The sequence below is a fragment of the Rhincodon typus genome, chromosome 1 (assembly GCF_021869965.1).
Source record: "Rhincodon typus isolate 14 chromosome 1, sRhiTyp1.1, whole genome shotgun sequence".
NCBI lineage: Eukaryota > Metazoa > Chordata > Chondrichthyes > Orectolobiformes > Rhincodontidae > Rhincodon > Rhincodon typus.
In genome coordinates, this window is record NC_063332.1 from 174,983,558 (window position 1) to 175,007,074 (window position 23,517).

Consider the following 23,517-nt stretch of genomic DNA (forward strand, 5'->3'; position numbering starts at 1 on the left):
CTTTTGCACCATGGTGCCGTGGTGAGCTGGCTCATCCTCCCTGCAGTCCTTTTCCTCATCCACACAGGGAGCAAGTATCTCGTACCTGTTGGATAAGGTCAAAAGCCGAGGCTCCTCCACTCCTGAACTCAGGATCCCCCTACCTGCCTCACTTGCAGTCACACCCTGTTGTCCCTGATCACTAACTGAATTTGAATTACTTAATCTACCAGGTGTGACTGCCTCCTGAAACAAAGCGTCCAGGTAACTCTTACCCCTCCCGGTTGTGCCGCAGTGTTTGAAGCTCAGATTCCAGATCTTCAACTCTGAGCCGGAGTTCTTCCAGCAACCAACACTTGCTGCAGATGTGGTCATTGCCGTTCACAATGGGATCAGCCAGCTCCCACATCATACAGCTACAGCACATCACCTGACCAGCCATCTCTACTTAGTTAATTACTTTATTACTTTATATCAATTTATGAGTTAAATACTTTCTAATACTTCTCTGCTATGGTCCTTTCAAATAACCAATTAATAGATAAATAAAAAAAGAAAGTAAATTTTTAACCAATTACACAATACAGAAGAAATAGAAAAAGTATAAAAGCCTTACCTTACCAACACACCACAGAGTCCTTTTTTTGGTTAGATTCTTGTTAAACCAGGCAGTCAAGGCTTATGGCGGGTAGATGAGGACATTGATTTGTACATGTTTCAAATTCACCCATGAAATTATTGAATGGTGGAGTAGGCTCAAGGGGCCAAATTATCTGCTTCTGCATTTATTCTATATGTTTGTTTGTGTTCCTTTGTTGTGTCATGTGGAATTTTAAAGAAAATTCTGTGTTTTTATGCTGTTCGAAAGGTTGGTGTGCACTTGATGGGCTGAATGGCTTGCTTCCACATTGTAGGGATTTTGTGATTATATTATAAAGTAGGGAGTTATTGCACAATGTTGAAGTATCCCGATTATCTTCTCAGAATTTATCTTCATTTAATGTTGCATTCATCATATACTGGATGAATACCATTCTAATTTTGATGGCCAGTGCTACTGTCTGCCATTCTCAAATTGTGCATGTTAAGAAGCAGCCACCCTCACAAATACTGTGGGTACTTACTGCAGGAACCTAGTGCTACCTTCGTACAATTACAGACAGATGTGAGCTGTGTTCTCAGTAGCAAATTGCTTGAAAGTGTCCTGATTCACTCTGGTTGCATGTAATAAAGGGATGAGTTCCTCAAACTCTCTCAGAATTGCCAGATACCAGAGATGAAAGGGAGGGCGTTGTAACCTTAGTTTCATGTCAGTGTGTTGTCTTCTAGTAATATTGAAGTTTTTTTTTTTCTGAATATCATTGACTTTAGGGTTGGAAATTGTAGAAGATGGTGTAACTATAACAAGAGATCACCGTGGAAGAAATACAGGAGATGCTTTTGTCCAGTTTGCATCTCAGGAAATTGCAGAGCAGGCCCTGACTAAAGACCGACAAATGATAGGATCCAGGTATGTGTTCGCTTAAAAAGTGAAAGAATGAAGTTGCATTCCAAATGGAATTGTCCTGATTCTAAAGTATTCCACAAGTAACAAATGAATCATCATTGTTTCAGTAGAAAAATCTTGCAATGGAATGCAAACAAGATCACAGAGAAGCTGGTATTGATTATTGGAGGTCAGTCATCTCAACTCCTGGACATTGCTGCAGAAGTTTTCCAGGGTCGTTTAAACAACCTGCTCAGACTTGCAGGACACTACCACTGCACCACTGGCCCTTTTAAGTTCCTCAGGATAGTATCCTAGGCCCAGTCTTCAGCTGCTCTATTGGTCAGAAGTGGGATGTTCCCTGACGATTGTACAACTTTCATGATTCTTCAGTTGCTGAAGCAGTTCATGTCTAAATGCAGCAAGACATAAACAATCTCCAATGATAGGTTTCTAATTAGTAGGTAACATGTGCCAAGCAATGCCCATCTCCTAACCATATGTGACTCTAACCATTGCTCCTTGACATTCAATGGCATTACCATCACTGAATCCCACATTATTAATATCCAGGGGGTTACCACTGACCAAAAACTGAACTGGACTAGCCATTTAAATACCGTGGCTACAAGAGCTGGTCAGACACCAGGAATCCTGCAGCAATTACAGGACATTGATTAGGCGGCTCTTGGAATACGCATCCAATTCTGGTCTCCCTGCTATAGGAAGGATGTCATGAAACTTGAAAGGATTCAGAAAGGATTCACAAGGATGTTGCCAAGGTTGGAGGGTTTGAGCTATAGGGAGAGGCTGAATAGACTGGGGCTGTTTTCCCTGGAGTGTCGGAGGCTGAGGGGTGATCTTATAGAAGTTTATAAAATCGTGAGGGGTATGGAAAGAGTGAATAATCAAGGTCCTTTTCCCTAGGGTGGGGGAGTCCTAAACTAGAGGGCATAGGTTTAAGGTAAGAGGGGAAAGATTTAAAAGGGACCTAAGGGGCAACTTTTTCAAGTAAAGCGTGGTGCATGTATGGAATGAACTGCCAGAGGAAGTGATGAAGGTGGTACAATTACAACATTTAAAAGGGGTCTGGATGGATACATGAATAGAAAGGGTTTAGAGGGCGCTTGGGACTAGATTCATCTAGGATAGCTGGTCAGCATGGACGAGTTGGACTGAAGGCTCTGTTGCTGTGCTGTACATCTCTATGACTCTAAGTAACTCGCCCTCTGACACCCCAAACCTGACTATCATCTACAAGGCACAAGTCAGGAGTGTGATGGAATGTCCCTAACTTGCCTGGATGAATGTAGCTCCAACAACACTCAAGAAGCCTGACGTGATCCAGCACAAAATACCCTGCTTGATTGTCACCACATCCATTAACACTTCCTCCCTCCACCACCAATACATGTTAGCAGCAGTCCCATCTGTGAGATGCGCTGCAGAAATTCACCAAGGTTCCTTCGGCAACACCTTCCAAATCCACAACCACTATCATCCAGAAGAACAAGGGAGTGATTCCATTGGGATATTACACCTGCAAATTTCTGTCCAAGCCACTCACCATCCTGACTCGGAGATATATCGCTGTTCCTTCAGTGCCTCTGGGTCAAAATCCTGGAACTCCTTCCCAAAGGGCATTGTGTGTACTTGCACCAAATGGACTGCAATGGTTCAAGAAGGCACCTCCCCATTATCATCTTGAGTGCAACTAAGGATGGGCAATAAATGTTGTTCCTGTGAATAAATAAAAATAGGTAAAAAACAGAAGATGCTGGAAACTGCTGCACATCGTGTAGGTTCTGTGAAGGGAGAGTGACACAGTGCAGCATTTCAGGTTGCTGAGTTGTCATCGATGTGGAGATTAACGAGATGAACGTAAATCCTGCAGAATGTCTTTGGGGTGGGTGAAGTGGTAATCCTGGGAGAGAAGTGACATTGCATTAAACATCAAAACAAAAATTAAATGAGTGTGGTGAAACTAGAAAGACCCAGTATGATCTGAAGTAACCTTAGAAAATCTCATAAAAATTCACTGTTTACCTTTTTGCAATGACTCACACTTATTAATACTGTTACCAAACTTGGAAATTCATGGTTTGGGGAATTTGAAGAAAAGCAATATCCTGTAATTCCAGGTCTCAATGCTAGGCGAGAGCCCCTCAGGTCTTTTTTAAATCTTTGCCCTGTCACCTTAAACCTATGCCCTCTCTAGTTTTGGACACCCCACCGTGGGAAAAAGACCGTGGCTATTCACTCTATCTGCGCCCCTCATGATTTTATAAACCTTTATAAGGTCACCCCTCAGCTTCCGACACTCCAGGGGAGAAAAAACCCAGTCTATTCAGCCTCTTTCAATAACTTAAATCCTCCAGTCCTGGCAACATCCTTTTCTGCATCCTCTTAAGTTTAACAACATCTCTTCTATGACGTCCCCGCTCCTATACTCAATGTTCTGACTGTCTTCACCACCCTGTCTACCTGTGAATCCACTTTCAAGGAACTATGCATCTACATCCCCAAGTCTCTGTTCAGCAACACTTCTCAGGGCCCGACCATTAACTGCATAAGTCCTGCCCACGTTTGCTTTACCAAAATGCAACACCTCACATTTATTTAAGTTAAACTCTATCTGCCACTCCCCTGCCCATTGGCCCATCTGACCATGGTCCCATTCTCGCAACCTTCTTCATTGTCCACCATACTACCTATTTTTGGTGTCATCTGCAAACTTGCTAACCATGCGTCCCATATTCATATCCAAATAATTTATACAAATGATGAAATGCAGTGGACCCAACAATGATCCCTGTGGCACACCACTGGTCACAAGTCTCCAGTCCGAAAAGCAACCCTCTACCACCACCCTCTGTCTCCTACCCTCTATTCAATTAGCTAGCTCTCCCTGGATCCCATGTGATCCAACTTTACTAATCAGTTTACCATACAGAACCTTGTCGACCATTTTGCATACATACCATGAAGAAGTAAGGAGAAAATATCTAATTACCATCGCATTATTGTTCTTGAGACCCTGCTCTGTGCAAATTAGTTGTCGTATTTGCATTCAGATAAATAGTTGTTACTTTGAAATCCAATGCAGTATTCAAGAGACACATTTTTCCCCAGAGATTGTTTAGACTGTGAATCTTGCTGCCACAGAGAATAACTGAGTACAGTAACATGGATGCACTTGAGATAAGCTAGATAAAGACAGGTGGGAAAGAGGAATAGAAGTCCCTCGGGTGAGGTGAAGTCAGCATGTGGCGACATAGAGCAGTTGACCCACACGGCCTGCTTCTGTTCTATATATTAAATACAATTCTGTGTAACCTTTGATTTGAATTCTAAAGCACCTCAACTCCCTGGGTAAAGTGATTTCTCCTACCCTCTGTCCTAAATCCCTTGCATTTAATAAATTTCTGGTTCTTTCTTTGTGATACTTCAACTGTAGAGATCAGTTTGTTTTTCTCTCCTTTGTCCCATCTTTTCTAAATATTTCTGCTGTGTTGTCTAGTAACTTTTGTTTTCCCAAACAACAAACCCAATGTTTCAAATCTGCCCCTGTATTTGTAATTCCTTATCTTAGGCAGTATTCTAGTGAGTCAGTGTCGTACTGTCTCTCAAGCCTGTATCCTTCCAACAGGGTGGGCCCATTACAGTCCTCTAACTGAGTTCTTAACGCAATTTTACAGAGTCTTAGCAACACCTTTCTCATTTCCTATTCTGTATTTCTTGAGATAAGAATTTAAAATGTTAGTAAAATTCTATTGACCTGTAAGCTTGTACCTCCAAATCTTTCTGTTCTTCCATAGCACTGGTCCCAATTCTATTCAGCATGTGTAACAGAAATGTTGCCAGGATTTTTTTAATGGGATGTTGGTTTCGCTGATAAGGCCGGCATTCATTGCCCCTAATTACCCTTGAACTGAGTGGTTTGCTAGGTCATTTCAGAGGGTAGGTAAGAGTCATCATGCAGAAAGTGAGCAGGAGAAGGTGATTCAAGCCTGTGGCAGCATTCAGACAGAACATGGCAGATCACTGATTTCCACCGATTTCTATGTTGGCATCTACTAATCTTAGTGTTTTAAGCATTAGTGAGAGTTGTAAACCTCTTCCACCATTGTGTAAAAGATGTTGTGAAAAATTAGTGTCAAATGGTGGTGTTGGCATGAATTAGTTAATCATGGTCTGTTTGAACAAGACATTAACTCTAAGCCCCTATTCCATTGTAACTGAGTTTTTTGTCTTTATTGGGCAAAGATATTAAGGGACATGGGATCAAGGTAGGATGTATAATTCTCCCCACTATCTCCATTTTTCTTAACGTCGTTAGAATCCATAAATCTTATCATTTCCTGTCTTCATTGTATTTAAACAGCCCTCCTGGAGCAGTGAACCACAAAGATTCACCAGCTGTAGGTCTGGAGTCACTTATAGGGCAAACCAGGCAGATGGTAGATTTCTTTCCCTCAAAATCCACATGGGCATTTACAACAATGGATGACTGTTGTTATGATCATGGCCACCACATTGAGGCTTTTTCTTAATTTTTGCTTTTATTGATTGAATTTAAATTCCACCAGCTGGTGTGCTGGTTTCTGCAGTGTCCCCAACGGATTAGTCTGGGGCTTTGGATTACAAAGGCCATTGACATTACTACTCGGCCAACCTCTTCAGTAAGTAGGTGGAAGGTTCATTTATTAATAAGGCTACCCTGAAACAAAAGAGCCACATTACAGAGAGAGCATTGCCTTAACCTTCTGTAAGCACCACTGATTCTGAATAACATCCTTGCTATGTCTCTGTTATTTTTGGTTAGGTACATTGAAATATTCCGGAGCACCAAGAATGACCTCCGTTTATACATCAGTCCTACAAAGAGACTGCCTCGATGTCCCACTGCACGGGAAATTGTAACAGATGATGAAAGCTGTACCATAGCTAACAATGACAGTAATAATGGGGTTATAGAAGAGAGTGTTCAGAATGGTAAGATACATTAATAAGCTAACTACAAAAAAAAGTATGCTGGCACAATTGCGTGCCAATCAATCAGGTTCCAAAAACTACCTTAATTTGCAAAAGCATTTTTGCCATCTGAGCTGTGGAATTAGATCCCATCCTTGACGTACTATGTTGGCATCTACTAATCTTAGTGTTTTAAGCATTAGTGAGAGTTGTAAACCTCTTCCACCATTGTGTAAAAGATGTTGTGAAAAATTAGTGTCAAATGGTGGCGTTGGCATGAATTAGTTAATCATGGTCTGTTTGAACAAGACATTAACTCTAAGCCCCTATTCCATTGTAACGGAGTTTTGTCTTTATCGGGCAAAGATATTAAGGGACATGGGATCAAGGTAGGATGTATAATTAAGGCACAAATCAGTCATTGCCTTGATGAATGATGGAACAGGCCGGAGGGTCTGAATTACTTTAATATTAGATTGCATGAAGACTTGTCCTGTCTTGGTGCTTGGCCTTCATAAATAAGAATATATGAAATAGAAGCTGAAACAGATTATACTCAAGCCTACTGCATTGTTTAATATGATCATGTTTGATTACTACCTCAGTTTAATATTTCTGACATTACCACTCGGCCAACCTCCACTAAGTAGACGGAAGGTTAATTTATCAATAAGAAAAGAGCCATATTACAGAGAGAGCATTGCTTTAGCCTTCTGTAAGCACCACTGATTCCGAATAACATCCTTGCTATATCTGAGATAGTAGGAACTGCCGATGCTATATCTGTTATTTTTGGTTAGGTATGTTAAAATATTCCAGACCACCAAGAATGATTCCTTAGTGTCCCAAAATCTGTTGGTCTGTCTTGAATCAATTGAGCATTTGTGGCTGTCTGGGCTAACAAATTGCACAGGTTTACAGCCATTTTAAGGAATCGCTTCTCACCTCAATCCCTTATTCTGAGATTATGATCTCTGGTTTTTAGATTTCCCAACCAGGGAGAAGAATCATCCCAACATCATCCCTGTCAAACCTATTAATAATGTTACATAAGGGGTCCCTGATTTATGAACGTTCAACTTACAGCCGCTCATACTTCAGAATGCGATCCTATTCAGACCCAACGTATGAACATTTCCTGTACTTATGAATGGCTGCTTTATATCATCTTGCATTGTGTTCTGACTTACGAACAGACTCAGGACTGATATCCATTCGCAACATAGGGACTACCTGTATATTTCAACATCATCTTACATTCTTGTAAATTCTAGGCAATATAGGCCCAAGTCAATTTGATTCCTGTTCTTAAGGCAGTCCCCTCATCCCAAAAATCAGTCTAATTAACTTTTGTCATATTCCTTCTAAAGTAAACATATCCTTTTTTGGGTAAGGCAGCCAAAGTACTTCTGGCCTGGCCATTACCAGGGTCCTATACAATTGCACATACTTGCTTTCTCCCATCCTCACTCCAATCCCTTTGGAATAACAGCTAACATTGTATTTGCTTACTTATTCCCTCAGCATTTAACTCTGGAATGTTACATATCATTTAATGGTTAGTTTTGATTGTGTAACCAGCTACATTTCTGAGATACTTGGCATTTTAATGTTAAAGCTCTGTTGGCATTTTTTTTAAACAGAATTGTGATTTTCTTTCAATAGTGCAGCTACCTACAAATGATTTAGTATCTAATCACTGTGTTCAAAGATCTGAAGTACATAATGTACATATGAGGGGCCTTCCATTTCGTGTTAATGGACAGGACATTGTAAAGGTAAGTGCCTTGTCCATTAAAAATAGATTCTATATTTGTAGCACATGCTGTTTCATAGTCATAAAGATATGCAGCATGGAAACAGACCCTTTGATCCAACACGTCCATACGGACCAGATATCCTATATAAACCTAGTCCCATTTTCCAGTGTTTGGCCCATATCCCTCTAAACCCCTCCTATTCATATACCCATCCAGATGCCTTTTAAATGTTGTAATTGTACCAGCCTCCACCACTTCCTCTGGCAGCTCATTCCATACATGCATCACCCTCTGTGTGAAAAAGTTGCCTCTTAGATCCCCTTTAAACCTTTCCCCTCTCACCTTAAACCTATGCCCTCTAGTTTTGGACTTACCCACCCTGGGAAAAGACTTTGGCAATTCATCCTATCCATGCCCCTCATGATTTTATAAACCTCTATAAGGTCACCCCTCAGCCTCCAACGCACCAGGGAAAATAGCCCCAGTCTATTCAGCCTCTCCCTATAGCGCCAACCCTCCAACCTTGGCAACATCCTCATAGATCTTTTCTGAACCTTGTCTAGTTTCACAACATCCTTCCTATAGCAGGGAGACCAGAATTGCACACAATACTCCAAAAGTGGCCTCACCAATGTCCTGTACAGCCGCGACATGACCCCCTATACTCAATGCACTGACCAATAAAGGCAAGCGTACCAAATTCCTTCTTCACTATCCTGTCTATCTGTGACTCTACTTTCAAGGAACTGTGAATCTGCACTCCAAGGTCTCATTGTTCAGCAACACTCCCCGGGACCTTACTCTTAAGTGTATAAGTCCTGCCCTGATTTGCCCTTCTCACATTTATCTACATTAAACTCCATCTGTCACTCCTCAGCCCATTGGCCCATCTGATCAAGATCCCATTGTATTCTGAGGTAACCTTCTTCTCTGTGCACTACACCTCCAACTTTAGTGTCATCTGCAGACTTACTAACCATACCCACTATGTTCACATCCAAATCATTTATATAAATGACAAACGACAGTGGATCCAGCACTGATCCTTATGGCACACCGCTGGTCACAGGCCTCCAGTATGAAAAGCAACCCTCCACCACCACACTCTGTCTTCTACCTTTGAGCCAGTTTTGTGTCCAACTGGCTAGTTTTCCCTGTACTCCATGTGATCTAACCTTGCCTCACCCTTCCAGTCAGTGACGAGGAGTGTATGTTCATGTGACGACGTTTGTATCAGCTGACCTTAGTTAAATGAGTGATGCAATGCCTCATCATTCACATCATTCCTGTCTATTCCTGAAAGCGGCCTAAATTGTGTGAGTGGTGACGGTAGGTCCTTTATTGTCAAAACATGGGTCAATTACAAATGTGCTGCTGAAGTTGTTAATTGTACCAGCTATTTTGGGCAATTGGACATGTTTATATCTCACAATTTTTTAAGTCCTAACTTCCAACCATCCCAGCTGTGTCCAGTGGCCTCTAGGGCTCCTGCCTGAGAGCTTTTCTTGTTGACTCTGGATCTGAACATTTTGTAGCCTTTGTGATTGGTTGTGTGCATTCAGAGTTTAAAATCGTAACCTTTTACCCAGCAGCCCAAGTTAGGCAAATCCCAAGTATTTAGCTTTTTTGTAGCACAATGTGTAATCCCATCAGAGAAAATCAAAACAGCAAGAAGTGGACAGTGGGAAGCAGTGTGAACCTCCAGCCTATGTCCTAATCCAATGGTAATGACCAACACATCTGTTGCAGTGATGTTGACTGAGCAATAAATAATTGGCCCAGCACACCAGCTAGCCCTCCCTGCTCCCCGAGTGGTGTTAAGACATCTTTTAATCCTCTAAACATGACAGAGAGGGGTTGTGGTTTCATGTCTCATCCAAAAAAATGGCAGTGCTGTACTCCTACAGTACTGCAGTAGAATGTTAGCCTGATCTCTAGTATGGGCCTTAAACTCTCACCTTCTCACTCAGAATGGAGAGTGCTACCAGGTGAGAGCTTGTTCCTTATTGATTTTTTTTGTTAATGTGTGACCACCTATTCAGAAATATTATGAGATACTTTGGAGCAGCTGGGACTGTAACCCAGCCCCTCTGGCTCAGAGAAAGAAGCAATACAGCTGCACCACAAGACCCCTTAAGCGCTTCCTCATGAGATTGGGAAGATGGACTATAGAGGAGATTAAATCAGATCAACAAATGAGGTGTTGCTTCCAATGTTAATACATTTTGTTTTTTGTATCGGACTTTAAATGGTAGTCTGTATAATTTAATGAGGCAGCGTGTCACACTGCAAAAACAGCCACAACTTGAATTTGAATAGAACCTTTAACATGATAAAATGTTCCATGTTCCTTCACTGGAGTGTTATATAAAAGAGACATCTGGCCACATAGAATGTTAAATCATATGAACAAAAGCTCAGTTCTGAAATGTACCTCAGATGAGGAAATTGAGGCAGAGAGGTTTAAGGAGGAATTCGGGAACTCGGGGACTACAGAACTGAAGTCACAGCCGCCAACAATGGAGCAGTTTAAAATTGGAAATGCTCAGAATGTCAGAATTAGAGTGTTGTGGAGTTGGTGTTTTTCCAGCCGTTGTGTGGTGCAGTGTAAGACCATAAGATTATAAAAGCAAGGTTGACAGTTTTGAAGTTAAGATGTTGCGTGTCCAGGAGTTTGGATATGCTGTGATTGGCTGATCACTCTTTTGCAGGAGTAAGGAACTACCGTGAGAGTTTGTGAAAGTGTTAAGTTTGATGTGTAATTTTTTTTTTCTAATGTGCTGTAAACTGAAAGACATCTGTTCAGTTGATTTAAAAGGTCTCTCAGGAAATGTTACTGTGAAACTGTATTTCTGTTCTAGTTCTTCCAGCCATTGAGGCCAGTACGGATTATTGTGGAATATGGTCCTGATGGAAAAGCCACTGGAGAAGCTGATGTACATTTTGCGACGCATGATGATGCTGTTGCTGCCATGATGAAAGATAAATCTCACATGCGTAAGCACGTTACTCATTACACATTTATAAGACAGTGCTTCATGGGTGAACCATCTTATGGAATGTGTACTCAATTATAACAAATCTCTCAATTCAAATGTTGAGTAAAATCCTCAATATTGAGTTGTGCAGCAAAGAGGCCATTCAGCCCAGTGTGGCTACGATGGCTGTTTGAGAGTGCTATTCAATTAGACCTACTCCTCTGTTTTCCCTATAGCATCTGTAATTATTTCCAAATCAAATATTTATCCTGTTTGATTTTGAAAGTTGTTATTGAATCTGCTTCCACCAACCTTATGTGAAGTAAAACATTATCAGTTGCAGATCTGATATGATTTGGAGACAGTTTCACACTTCTGTCTTCCTTCAGTATGAAGCAGTAACATAGAAACATAGAAGATAGGAGCAGGAGGAGGCCATTCGGCCCTTTAAGCCTGTTCCACCATTCATCACGATCATGGCTGATTGTCCAACTCAATAGTCCAATCCTGCTTTCTCCTTATGACCTTTGATCCCATTCACCCAAGTGCTATATCTAGCCACCTCTTGAATATATTCAATGTTATGGCATCAACTGATGATCCACAGGCTCATCACTCTTTGGGTGAAGAAACGTCTCCTCATCTCCGTCCTAAATGGTCTACCCCGAAGCCTCATACTGTGCCCCTGGTTCTGGACACACCCACCATCAGGAACATCCTCCCTGCATCTACCCTGTCTAATCCTGTTAGAATTTTGTAAGTCTCTGAGTTCACCCCTCATTCATCTGAACTCCAGCGAAAATAATCCCAACCTAGTCAATCTCTCCTCATATATCAGACCCTCCATCCCCGGAATCAGCCTGGTAAACCTTCGCTGCACTCCCTCGAAAGCAAGAGCGTCCTTCCTCAGAAAAGGAGACCAAAACTGCACCTAATATTCTAGGTGTGACCTCACCAAGGTCCAGCATAACGGCAACAACACATCCCTGCCCCTGTACACTTTCCTAACTTATTTTCTTAACTGCCTGGCTCTGATTATGTCCCCTGTTCCTCCCAACCAGCACTCCACTATTCAGTAAGATCATCAATCTGATTGTTGTCTCAACTTCACTTTTTTGCCTGCCTCCCACAACCTGTGACTCCCTAATCTATCAAAGATTTGGCCAACTCAGCCTTGAATACATTCAGTGGCCTAACTTCCACTACTCCTTGGGAAGAGAGGACCAAACACCAACAAACCTCCAGAAGAAGAAATTTCTCCTCATTTCCATCTTGAACAAGCAGGAGTCTTCCATTCTTGATATCCCCAGTAAATGTCCCCTTAACATCTACCCAGTCCTGAGGTCCCTCAGAAGCTTGTATTGTCTCAGTAAGATCACCTCTCATTCTTCTAAATCCAAGAGAGCATAAACTCAAAATACTAGACTTTTCCTTCCAAGAGAACCCCTTCATCCTTTTTATCGTCAGTTCCATCACATAATTGGCATCTCATCTATGTCCAACATGCCCAGAGATTTCAACCGGAGGGCCCAATACCGCAGCTGCTAACCTTTGATGCTCTTTCTTGCAGAACATCGCTACATAGAACTTTACCTGAATTCAGCATGTGCTGGAATTAGCATCGCATATAATGACCAGGGAAATCAAGTAAAGGGTAAGACTTCAGTTCCTTTACTTAGCTGTCAAACTGCTGGTATGTAAAGAAATTCCAGGGGCCCATTGCTGAATTAACATTCCTCAGAGTCAGATACATGCTTTAGTGTGATGTAGGGTTTGATCTTTATTTGTGGGAACACTCTTTGCTGTTTATTAATTTTTGATTTTTTTTTTGTTGGGAGGTAGCTGATGTGGAGGAATAATTGGCCCATCACACCAGCCAGAATTCCCTGCTCCCAAAATGGTGCCAGAGCATCTTTGTCAGCTTCCATGGATGACAGAGAGGGGTGTTGGTTTCATGTCTCATCCAAAAGATGGCACAGTACAACATTCTCACTGTACTGCAGCCTGTTTAACCAACACTCTCCATTATGGGTACTGAAGAAGGGTGACTGATCTCGAAATGTTATTTTTGTTAATGTGGAGCAACATTGCCTCTAAGTTGCACTCTGGCATGAGCTGTACACACACACAGGCTGAACAATCTGCCTAAAACAGCAGCCCTTTTAAAATGCATTGCCACGTGACAATCTTAAGGGCCCATCTAGAGCAAGGAACGTGTCACAGACAGCAAAAGGAGATTAGAGGGAACGTTGGTGTGGTGCAGGCCTGTGTTCATATTGTAGATATCATGTAATGTGTCTACCAGGCAGATTTGAAATACAGAAACCTTATTCAGAGTCCAGAGCAGCAAAATGGGAAAATCCAGTTCTTTTGTTTCAAGTATCTTCTCATGTCCTTAATATCAGAAGCCTTCGTGACAAATCAAAGAGATTATTAAACTTATTACAGTAAAATTTGTGTTATTCCAGCGCACTCCAGGACCTGGGGAATAAATGCCAGATTTACTAGAGCAATAGAAAAAGCAATAACTAGATTGCAATTAATACCAGGGCAAGGGATGGGTGACATGGCTGCTCCACATTTGTCATTGCTGGGTTGCTCCTATGCACCGCTTCCTGACTGCTTATGGAATGTGCCCGCCGCCATTGGCCATGAGGCCACTGTCAGAGAACCCACAGATGACGTCGCATCCGCCACCACCGGGTATCCCACTTCCGGGACAGCGAACGCCATCGCTGCTGATGCCACCACCTCCATTTCCGAGACCAACACCACAGACACTGAAGACGCACCTACCGTCACCGCTGCTGCCGCCGCCAACGCCTCTCCGCCCATCACCGATGCCGACGCAACTCCACCCACCGCCGACGCAACTCCGCCCACAGCCAGTGTTGCTCCGCCCACTGCCTCCACAGCCAGCAGCTCCAGAGGGGACAATCGCACCCAGCCCTGCCAAGTCTTCACCATCACCCCAGACCTCCCCCTTACTGAGGACGAACGGTCAGTCCTCAGTAAAGGGCTCACCTTTGTCCCCCTCCACCCACACATCCATGAATACCGGTCACGTTTGGACATTGAGCAGTTTCTCCGCCGCCTCCGCCTCCGTGCTTACTTCTTCAACCGTGAACCTAACCCTCCCTCTACTGACCCCTTCTCCCGCTTCCAACACACCCCCTCCTCCTGGACACCACCCCAAGGCCTCCTACCCTCCCTTGACCTCTTCATCTCCAACTGCCGTCGAGACATCGATCGCCTCAGCCTCTCCCCCGCAGAACGTGCAGCCCTCCGCTCCCTCCGCTCCAATCCCAACTTCACCATAAAACCCGCGGACAAGGGAGGCGCAGTTGTAGTATGGCGCACTGACCTCTACATCGCCGAGGCCGGACGCCAACTCTCCGACACCACCTCCTACCGCCCCCTTGATCATGACCCCACCCCGAGCACCAAACCATCATCTCCCAAACCATCCACAACCTCATCACCTCAGGTGACCTCCCACCCACGGCCTCTAACCTCATCGTTCCCCAACCTCGCACCGCCCGCTTCTATCTCCTTCCCAAAATCCACAAACCTGAATGCCCTGGTCGACCCATTGTCTCCGCCTGCTCCTGCCCCACTGAACTTACTTATCTCCAACTACCTGGACTCCATTTTCTCCCCCTTGGTCCAGGAACTCCCTACCCCATCCATGATACCACCCATGCCCTCCACCTCCTCCAGAACTTCCAATTCCCCGGTCCCCAACACCTCATCTTCACCATGGACGTCCAGTCCCTATCCACCTGCATTCCCCATACAGATGGCCTAAAGGCCCTCCACTTCTTCCTGTCCCGCAGGCCCGACCAGTCCCCCTCCACTGACACCCTCCTCCGCTTAGCCGAACTCGTCCTCACCCTCAACAACTTCTCTTTCAATTCCTCCCACTTCCTACAAAGGGAGTGGCCATGGGTACCCGCATGGGCCCAAGCTATGCCTGCCTCTTTGTAGGTTACGTGGAACAATCCCTCTTCCGTACCTACACTGGCCCTAATCCCCACCTCTTCTTCCGTTACATTGATGACTGTATCGGCACCGCCTCGTGCTCCCACGAGGAGCTTGAACAGTTCATGGCCACTTCACCAACACCTTCCACCCCAACCTTAAGTTCACCTGGACCACCTCTAATCCTCTCTCTCCTTCCTGGACCTCTCTGTCTCCATCTCGGGCAACCACCTAGAAACCGATATCCATTTCAAGCCCACCGACTCCCACAGCTACCTAGAATACACCTCCTCCCACCCACCTTCCTGCAAAAATGCCATCCCCTATTCCCAATTCCTTCGCCTCCGCCGCATCTGCTCCCAGGATGAGGCATTCGACTCCCGTACATCTCAGATGTCCTCGTTTTTCAAGGACCGCAAGTTCCCCCCCTCAGTGGTCGAGAACGCCCTCAACCGTGTCTCCCACATTCCCCGCAACTCATCCCTCACACCCCGTCCCCGCAATAACAACCATAAAAGAATCCCCCTCGTCCTCACGTACCACCCCACCAACCTCCGGATCCAACGCATAATCCTCCGTCACTTCCGCCATCTGCAATCCGACCCCACCACCAAAGACATCTTTCCCTCCCCACCCTTATCTGCTTTCCAGAGGGACCACTCTCTCCGTGACTCCCTTGTCCGGTCCACACTCCCCTCCAGCCCCACCACACCCGGCACTTCTCCCTGCAACCGCAGGAAGTGCTACACCTGCCCCCATATCTCCTCCCTCACCCCCATCCCATGCCCCAAGAAGACTTTCCACATCAAGCAGATGTTCACCTGCACATCTGCCAATGTGGTATACTGCATCCGCTGTACCCGTTGTGGCCTCCTCTACATCGGGGAAACCAAGCGGAGGCTCGGGGACCGCTTTGCAGAACACCTACGCTCGGTTCGCAATAAACAATGCACCTCCCAGTCACGAACCATTTCAACTCCCCCTCCCATTCCTCAGACGACATGTCCATCCTGGGCCTCCTGCAGTGCCACAATGATGCCACCCGAAGGTTGCAGGAACAGCAACTCATATTCCGCTTGGGAACCCTGCAGCCCAATGGTATCAATGTGGATTTCACAAGTTTCAAAATCTCCTCTCCCCCCACCGCATCCCAAAACCAGTCCAGCTCGTCCCCGCCTCCCTAACCTGTTCTTCCTCCCACCTATCCCCTCCTCCCACCTCAAGCCACACCCCCATCTCCTACCTACTAACCTCATCCCGCCCCCTTGACCTGTCCGTCCTCCCTGACTGACCTATCCCCTCCCTAACTCCCCACCTACACTCACCTTTACTGGCTCCATCCCCGCCTCTTCGATCTGTCTGTTTCCTCTCCACCTATCTTCTCCTCTATCCATCTTCTATCCGCCTCCCACTCTCTCCCTATTTATTTCAGAACCCCCTACCCCTCCCCCATTTCTGATGAAGGGTCTAGGCCCGAAACGTCAGCCTTTTTGCTCCTATGATGCTGCTTGGCCTGCTGTGTTCATCCAGCTCTGCACCTTGTTGTCTCGGATTCTCCAGCATCTGCAGTTCCCACTATCTCTGACCCAACACCCTGTTGGGTGAAGAAGGCGAAAGAGATTCAAATCAGGAAAACACGCACTAATTTCAAATCATGCAAACCACCCTCAATGAAATGTCTGTAAATAATAAACACCTTTTGACATTGTGGAGGGTTATCAGACATTTTCGTTGCTATAGTGGCAGATAATACAAATGTTCCCTGGGTTTAGGTGCACATTACAAAGTTTCAAACAGTGTCGTTTTGCATTTGTACCCGAAACACCACCACATGCATCAAATTGTTCATTATACCCCAAAACCGCCGGTTTAATGATTAATTAAGTTAACATTTCTTTTTCTTTCAGGTTCTGAAGCAAGTTAAGTAGTCATTCCTTTCAGAATGTCACTTGCTTTGGAAATGAAACTTTCTGATTAAGCAGATTACCCAAACACTAGGAAAACTAATAAGAGAAAGTGGCACAGGAGCTCACGGCTGCATCAAAACCAGACACGGCAATTGTGGTCGATCCACTGGCAGATGAATCGCATTGCTAATGAAGGCGAGCCAAGGTCCGTTTTGTTTGCTACCCTATTGTAGCCTGTATTCTGGATTATGCGTCTTGTAACACGTTTTAATGTTACATTACCAGATAAAATAAATGCAGGTATTTTAACAAGTTACATGCTTAACATCTTGAGTGCCTGACTGTATTGTGTGTTTGGCAGAAATGTAAAATTATTAACTTCAACATCCATATTATTGTGAATTAATTTTTTAATGTATTGAAATGTTAGTTGGACAGATCTAAAGGCTTATTACAGCCTTGATTTCCCCCTTGTCTGGTTAGAAAATGAAAAATTGAATAGATGCAATTCTTTTGTGAAATGTTTTGCATTTTTTTCATGAATAACTGTAAGGTACAATGCATTGACAGAAATTTCCCAGCGGTGGTTGTTTACTTTTTCAAAAACAACTAATTGACCAGAAAAGGCACTGCATTTGTACATTTAATAAAATATTCATTGTGTTTGTATTGACAAAGCACAGAACAGAAATGTTGCAAGTTGGCATTCTGGTTCTGTTTTGGGAATGGTTTTCTCAGTAGGTACTTGGCTTTGATCTGGGAGAGAACCATCACATGTCACTGTAATGGCTGACTGCAATTTCAGCCACAGCTAAATGAGCCACCTTGGAAAAGAAAGACCAGCTACACACAGAGCCTTTCAAAACCTCAGGATGCCCCCAAGGGGCTTTACAGTGAAGTACATTCTAAGTGTAGTGTTTTCAGCTGATAGCAATCTGCCTTGCCTAATATTACTGAGTGAAATCTGGCTTGATTGACAAGCAGTTTTACTTTTTCATTTGTTTTCTTTAGTAGTCACTCACTAAAAATATTCACATGAGGCTACCAATGCACCTTAAGCAGAAGAACTGCTATTACACACAAATGGGGGGAGCAGCACAAACTATTTTACACTAAGAACTATGTGAATGGTCTTATTTTTATAGGAAAGTGGTGGTATAGTGGTAATGTCATTGAATTAGTAACCAGAGTACTACACTAATATCCGGAGGACATTGCTTCATCTTCACAATGACAGATGGTAAAATTTAAATTCAATAAAAAATTCTGGAATTAAAAGTTAGTCTAATGAGACTGTGTCAATTGTTGTAAATGTCCATCTGGCTCACTAATGTCCATTAGGGAGTGAAATCTGCCCTTACCTGGCCTATACGTGACATCAGACCCACAGCAATGTGGTTGACTTTTAACTGCCCTTTGAAATGGCTAAGCAGGTTACTCAGTTCAGAGGCAGATCGGGATGGGTTATAATGCAGACCTTTCCAGCTGTGCCTACATCCCTTGAACAACTTTTTTAAAAAGATCCAAATATCAGAAAAGTCCTCAACTGCAGTCTTCCAGATACTGATACATCAATGAAGGTTCACCTTGATTTTGTTTTAAAGTCCTTGTTCAGTTGGTAGGACTATACTTGACTTCTTCTCGGAGAACGTTATGTATTCACTCCGTGCTATCTTCTTTGTCTCTTCATGTGAGACCCTTAAACTGCAATCCTAATTCATGTATTTCTTACCTTGTGTTCCTTAAACTCATGGATTCAACAGCCTTGTGGGATGTTCTGCTCTCTAACCCCTTAAAAACTTATGTTCCTGGGGCTACTTTCTGGCTAATATCCATGCCACCGTGGCCTTCATTTCTGCTACATTGACTGTTGTCGGGACTATTGTACTGCTGATGTTACAGGGCTTTTCCTTCAGAATGGCCAGCTTCCCTCTGAAAGGAACCTGCCCATTCACTGACCATCTGAATGGTTCTCTCTGTTTCATTAGAACACCTCGTTGCTACACAACTCTCCTTTCTTCTACCGTTGACCCTTGTTTTCTGAAGCATTGAACTATTCCCCTCACTTGTTTGCTTTTTAAAATTCTCATTTAAATGCATGTGAACACATTTCCAGATAACTGGGTACCACTGTCACAACTGAACAATGAAAATAAAACTGTTTCTCTTCTTAACATGGATTATAGAAATACAAATCAAACTTGATGCTTTGTGTTCTGACAACTTTAGAACCTAAGATTTCAAGTGATATGAATCTCCATCACAGTAACAACATATGAAGCACATCAGTCAAATTGCACACAGCAAGATCCCACAGGTGGCAATGTGATAATCAGGTAAGTTATGTTGTGATATTAACGGAGGGGCAGATATTGGGCAGGATGCTGGATATAACTTCCCTGGTTTAACGTGGAAAAATGGCCTCTAACCATGCAGTACTCCCTTAGTACTACAGGTGTTGGTGGGTGGGGAGTGCTCTTATGTGTGCTTTTTTTTTATATTCGAGACCATGAAGTGGGACTTGAACCTGCAATTTTCTGGCACAGGTGAGTGTGCTGACTTGGAAGTCCTTCTGTGGTCTGAAACAGCTGGGGATGCCAGAAGGAAAACAAGAACAGGACAAATTCCTTGATCTTTCCGTAGTTCTGCCATCATGACTTTGAGCTGTATTTTGGTGGGCCCTTTTCTTTAATTAGTGTTGAATTCTGATGGTCATAATACCCCATGTGACAGTGATCTTGATTGTTTTATTGACACTGGTTAGCTTGGGCTTATTATTGTTGAATTTACATTACCTGCTGTGATCCACAAGAATGTCCTTTTATCCTCCATTATCTTACCCTGCCAGCATATCCCTTTCTCCCTCCTCTCTGTTCAGCTTTCCCTCAAACCTGTCATTGCTCAGTTGTCACTTGCCTCAGTTACTCCCCAAAATAGTGTTTCACATTCTCTCTGCCCTGCACAAGAACATGTTCCCTGCAAACTGCTGTTGGGAGAATGTAATCCTTTTCACTTCTAAAGAAACCTTTTAAATTTAACATCTCCAGTGCCTGTTGCGGTAACCCTTTTTAACCAACCTGTTTGGACATGTTACAGCACTCTTCTAAAAGGTGCGACTTGTACCCAGACCGTTTAACCTGGAAATAGGAGCATTACCAGTAACCCACAAGAGACCTGTATGATTGTATGTCCCTGTAATAATGAGACTCTACTGTACAAAGTATCCAGTGCTCATTGCTGAACACTGGATTGGGTACCCTAGAGTAGAGTATAGGTTTATTTCTGTTTGAAAGCTTTTGCTGTTTAATTTGCTCTCGGTTACTCCAACGAGGCTAGTCTGCTGAACGTTTACCCGAAATTCCCCTGCTGCAAGTTCTCTCAGCCAGTGGCAGCAATATTTTCAGAATACTGTTGCTCTCCTATGGTCTCCAATCTTGTAAACAGTTCCAACCCAGCTCTAGACTTTGTACATCAGATCTTCCCCCTCTAAATGGTCCACTAAAGGTTAAAGTAGATGTTAAGGCCCCGAAATCATTTCAGTCTCTCAAGTCTGGGTCGCCTTGTGGTGGCTTCAGTCATTCTATAACTCCATGTGGCATTTTCTTCGGTAACATGGTGCGTCCAGCCCTGGAGCCCAGAACTGTGAAATTTGGACTTTGTCTTAAATTCTCTTTTCTTTATAATAGTATTGCGTAAGGACTGTTATTCTGAACTTTTTATTTTATTTTTCCAATTTATATTACGATATTGTCCTTTTTGAAGATCTGTAATCCTGGACTTGATATTTCTTTGTTTTTTCTATTTTTTTTTCCCCCCCTTGGAATTTGTGCTCTGAAATCTGTACTTCGGTACCTTTTTTACCTAAGATGGTGCATACATGTGACAACAAAGCTAATTCAGTTCAAAGTTTTGACAGGCAATGTAAATAGTTCAGCTCTTCTCTGGACTGTCTAGTCTGGCCATTGAACTGTTAGTGTCCTAACAAAATCAGAAGGATTGAAGTCTGAAAGAAGGATCACTAGACTCGAAACATTAACTCAGTTTTTCTCTCTTCATAGATTCCGCCAGACCTGCTGAGTTTCTCCAGCAATTTGTTTTTATTTCAGATTTCAAGCTGCCGCAATCATTGTTTTACCATCAGAAACATAATGTCACAGGATTGTATTTGACAGATTTCAGACTTGAACACCTTAAAAGATCTTTTTGAAAACAGTAACTATTCTCACTGTAGACAACACTGCTGAGAGTATCCCTTCTCCAGTTATCAAGGTAGAGTTGAGAGTTTTTTTTTTACAACAGGGATAAGGAAGCCCATTGTGGCTATGTCAGTCTTTAAATAATCATCTATTCTAATTCTGTTTCCCAGTAGCTGTTAGGAAGGTGATTCCAGAACGGTGACTGAAGAAACAATGTCCAAAGGTAGGGGTAGGGTGAAGAAGAGAGATACTTGGATATAAATGTTCCCTTGTGCTTTTTGGTGGTTTGGGTCACAGGGAGGGTCCAGGCTGTCTAAGTAAGTTTGGTAAATTCCTGGAGCATGGCTGTAGAATGTTCATGCTATAGTGAATAATGAGTTCAACAGCAGACTGTTTTGGTCAAGATAAGTGCTGCACTCCATTTCATTCTATTGCCATCTGTCTATCCGAGCAATCTACTACGCAGAAAACAACCACCGTCTGCAACAGCCATTAGGGAAAAATACCAGCCTTGATGGCCCATGACTGAACTTTAAACATATACTTATATAATCATCTTGATTTTGGCCTGGAAGGGGGTGTTTTTACCTTCGGCCGCTGCAGATTTGTGCACAATTAAAAATTTATTCAAATTGTAATTCAGATAACGACAAAACATTAAAAAAATCCAGTTGAACCTCAACAGTGAATGAACTGGAATTTCAGGGGGGGTTGTCTTTCACACAGAACAAGACTCCAGCCCCACAATACAATTCACATTTCTTTGAAAGATGATAATGCAACAACTGTCACATTAAGAATATAGATAGTCATCTTGTACACTGGCATAAAAATTAAGTTATTAATAATGGATGGAAATCCAATGACTGTAAATATCACAATCAAACAAGTGTTATTCTTGTAATAAACAGTCCTAGTACATTCATTTCTTAAAAATATCCTGGAAAACAGAAACATTAGCCACATAAATAAATACATTGTTTTGTTTGAACCATGTATTTAAGTACATTGTGTTAAATGGGATTCCAGTTATAGCCTTAGAAACTAGTTGGTCTGCAAACCTGCTCCATGTGACAAAAAAAAAACTGACAAGTCTCAGTTTAATTCAACCTGGACTCTCCCAGCTCTAACCTTGTGGCTTGGTGTAGTCTCAGAGATAGACAAACAAACACTTATTCTCCCTGATGTGCAAAATCATAAATTATGATTGTAGAACGCTCCTCAAATCAGTGTTGATCAAAGAAAGAAACAAGAACATAAATTTCCAAAAAGCGCTGTCTGTTTTCAAAGGGTTAGCTATATCCTCCTCAATGCACCAAGCCTAAGGTGCACAGAGAGGAGTAAGTCTTCCCCATTAAGCCTTCAGAGCCCAAGGTTGAGTTGGACCATTGTGACTAGTATCAAGCCTCCTATTTCTAATGAAGACCATCTTAATAGGCTGAGTCAGTTGATGGGCACTGACAATAACATTTAAGTTATTTGTCTCCCTTTAAGTTAATTGCTCCCTTGTTAGAAAAGGGGGGGCACTTCTCTTTGATAATACTAATGAGAGAATCCAGTGTCTCCTCACCTTTTAACAATGTTAACCAGCTATATCTTGGACGGATTTCAGATGCCCATATTTTAACTTAGTCCAGCATTGCTACTTGCAGTACACAATTACTGATGGGCATCAGTAGATTGTCTCAGTAAAAGAGGGAGTTCATCTTTAGCATTAATGAGTGGGCAACAGCGTCACTCCGAATTGTATCAAAAAAGAGGGTATTTTAGCAGCAGGGGAAAAGTGGAATTTACACAAATTTGTGCATTAACCTCACATGACAAAAAAAAAAAGGACAAAAGCTGAGAGGTGGTTCGATTGCCCCTGCACTCAATCAATAGCTGTCAGTTAGTCAGGTTGTTCCACAGTGTGTGTGTGTCAGGTTGGAAGTGTTGTTGAGTACTGCTGTAATAAGGCTCCATGACAAGGATTACACACGCATACAGGCTGGATAGAGGATGGCAGAGGCAATTCATGGATGGCGCACAGACTGCAGACGATCGTAAGACAATTGCTGCAGCGTTTCTGTAAAAAGATCACAGCCATTGTTTAAATCCACAGAAAAAGATCCCGTGTAAGTTATCCGGGATCGGGTGTGACCCAGTTATGAAGAAATGAGCGTCTATGACACCACCCCATTATAAGTGGGCAGGGTAATGACTGATCTGATCCAGTGATATGACAGAGGAAATGAGTGACATTATTATGGCTCAAGC

General features: G+C 43.0%; 2 protein-coding genes across 5 annotated transcripts in view; one reads left to right on the top strand and one right to left on the bottom strand.

Moving 5' to 3' along the window:
- The window catches only part of LOC109919040 (G-rich sequence factor 1), a 31,098-nt gene extending 13,721 nt beyond the window's left edge, over positions 1–17,377 (top strand). The window contains exons 5-10 of the mRNA XM_020518999.2: positions 1,351–1,489; positions 6,291–6,460; positions 8,105–8,217; positions 11,061–11,196; positions 12,748–12,831; positions 17,066–17,377. Of these exons, the coding sequence (XP_020374588.1) occupies positions 1,351–1,489; positions 6,291–6,460; positions 8,105–8,217; positions 11,061–11,196; positions 12,748–12,831; positions 17,066–17,082 (659 nt within the window). The 3' untranslated portion in view covers positions 17,083–17,377. The remainder of the gene's footprint in view (positions 1–1,350; positions 1,490–6,290; positions 6,461–8,104; positions 8,218–11,060; positions 11,197–12,747; positions 12,832–17,065) is intronic.
- A 3,762-nt stretch (positions 17,378–21,139) lies between these two features.
- The window catches only part of rufy3 (RUN and FYVE domain containing 3), a 68,566-nt gene continuing 66,188 nt past the window's right edge, over positions 21,140–23,517 (bottom strand). For all 4 annotated transcript variants that reach the window (XM_048605003.1, XM_048605585.1, XM_048606782.1 and 1 more), the window contains one exon: positions 21,140–23,326. In XM_048605003.1, coding sequence (XP_048460960.1) covers positions 23,180–23,326 — 147 coding nt within the window. In that variant the 3' untranslated portion in view covers positions 21,140–23,179. The remainder of the gene's footprint in view (positions 23,327–23,517) is intronic.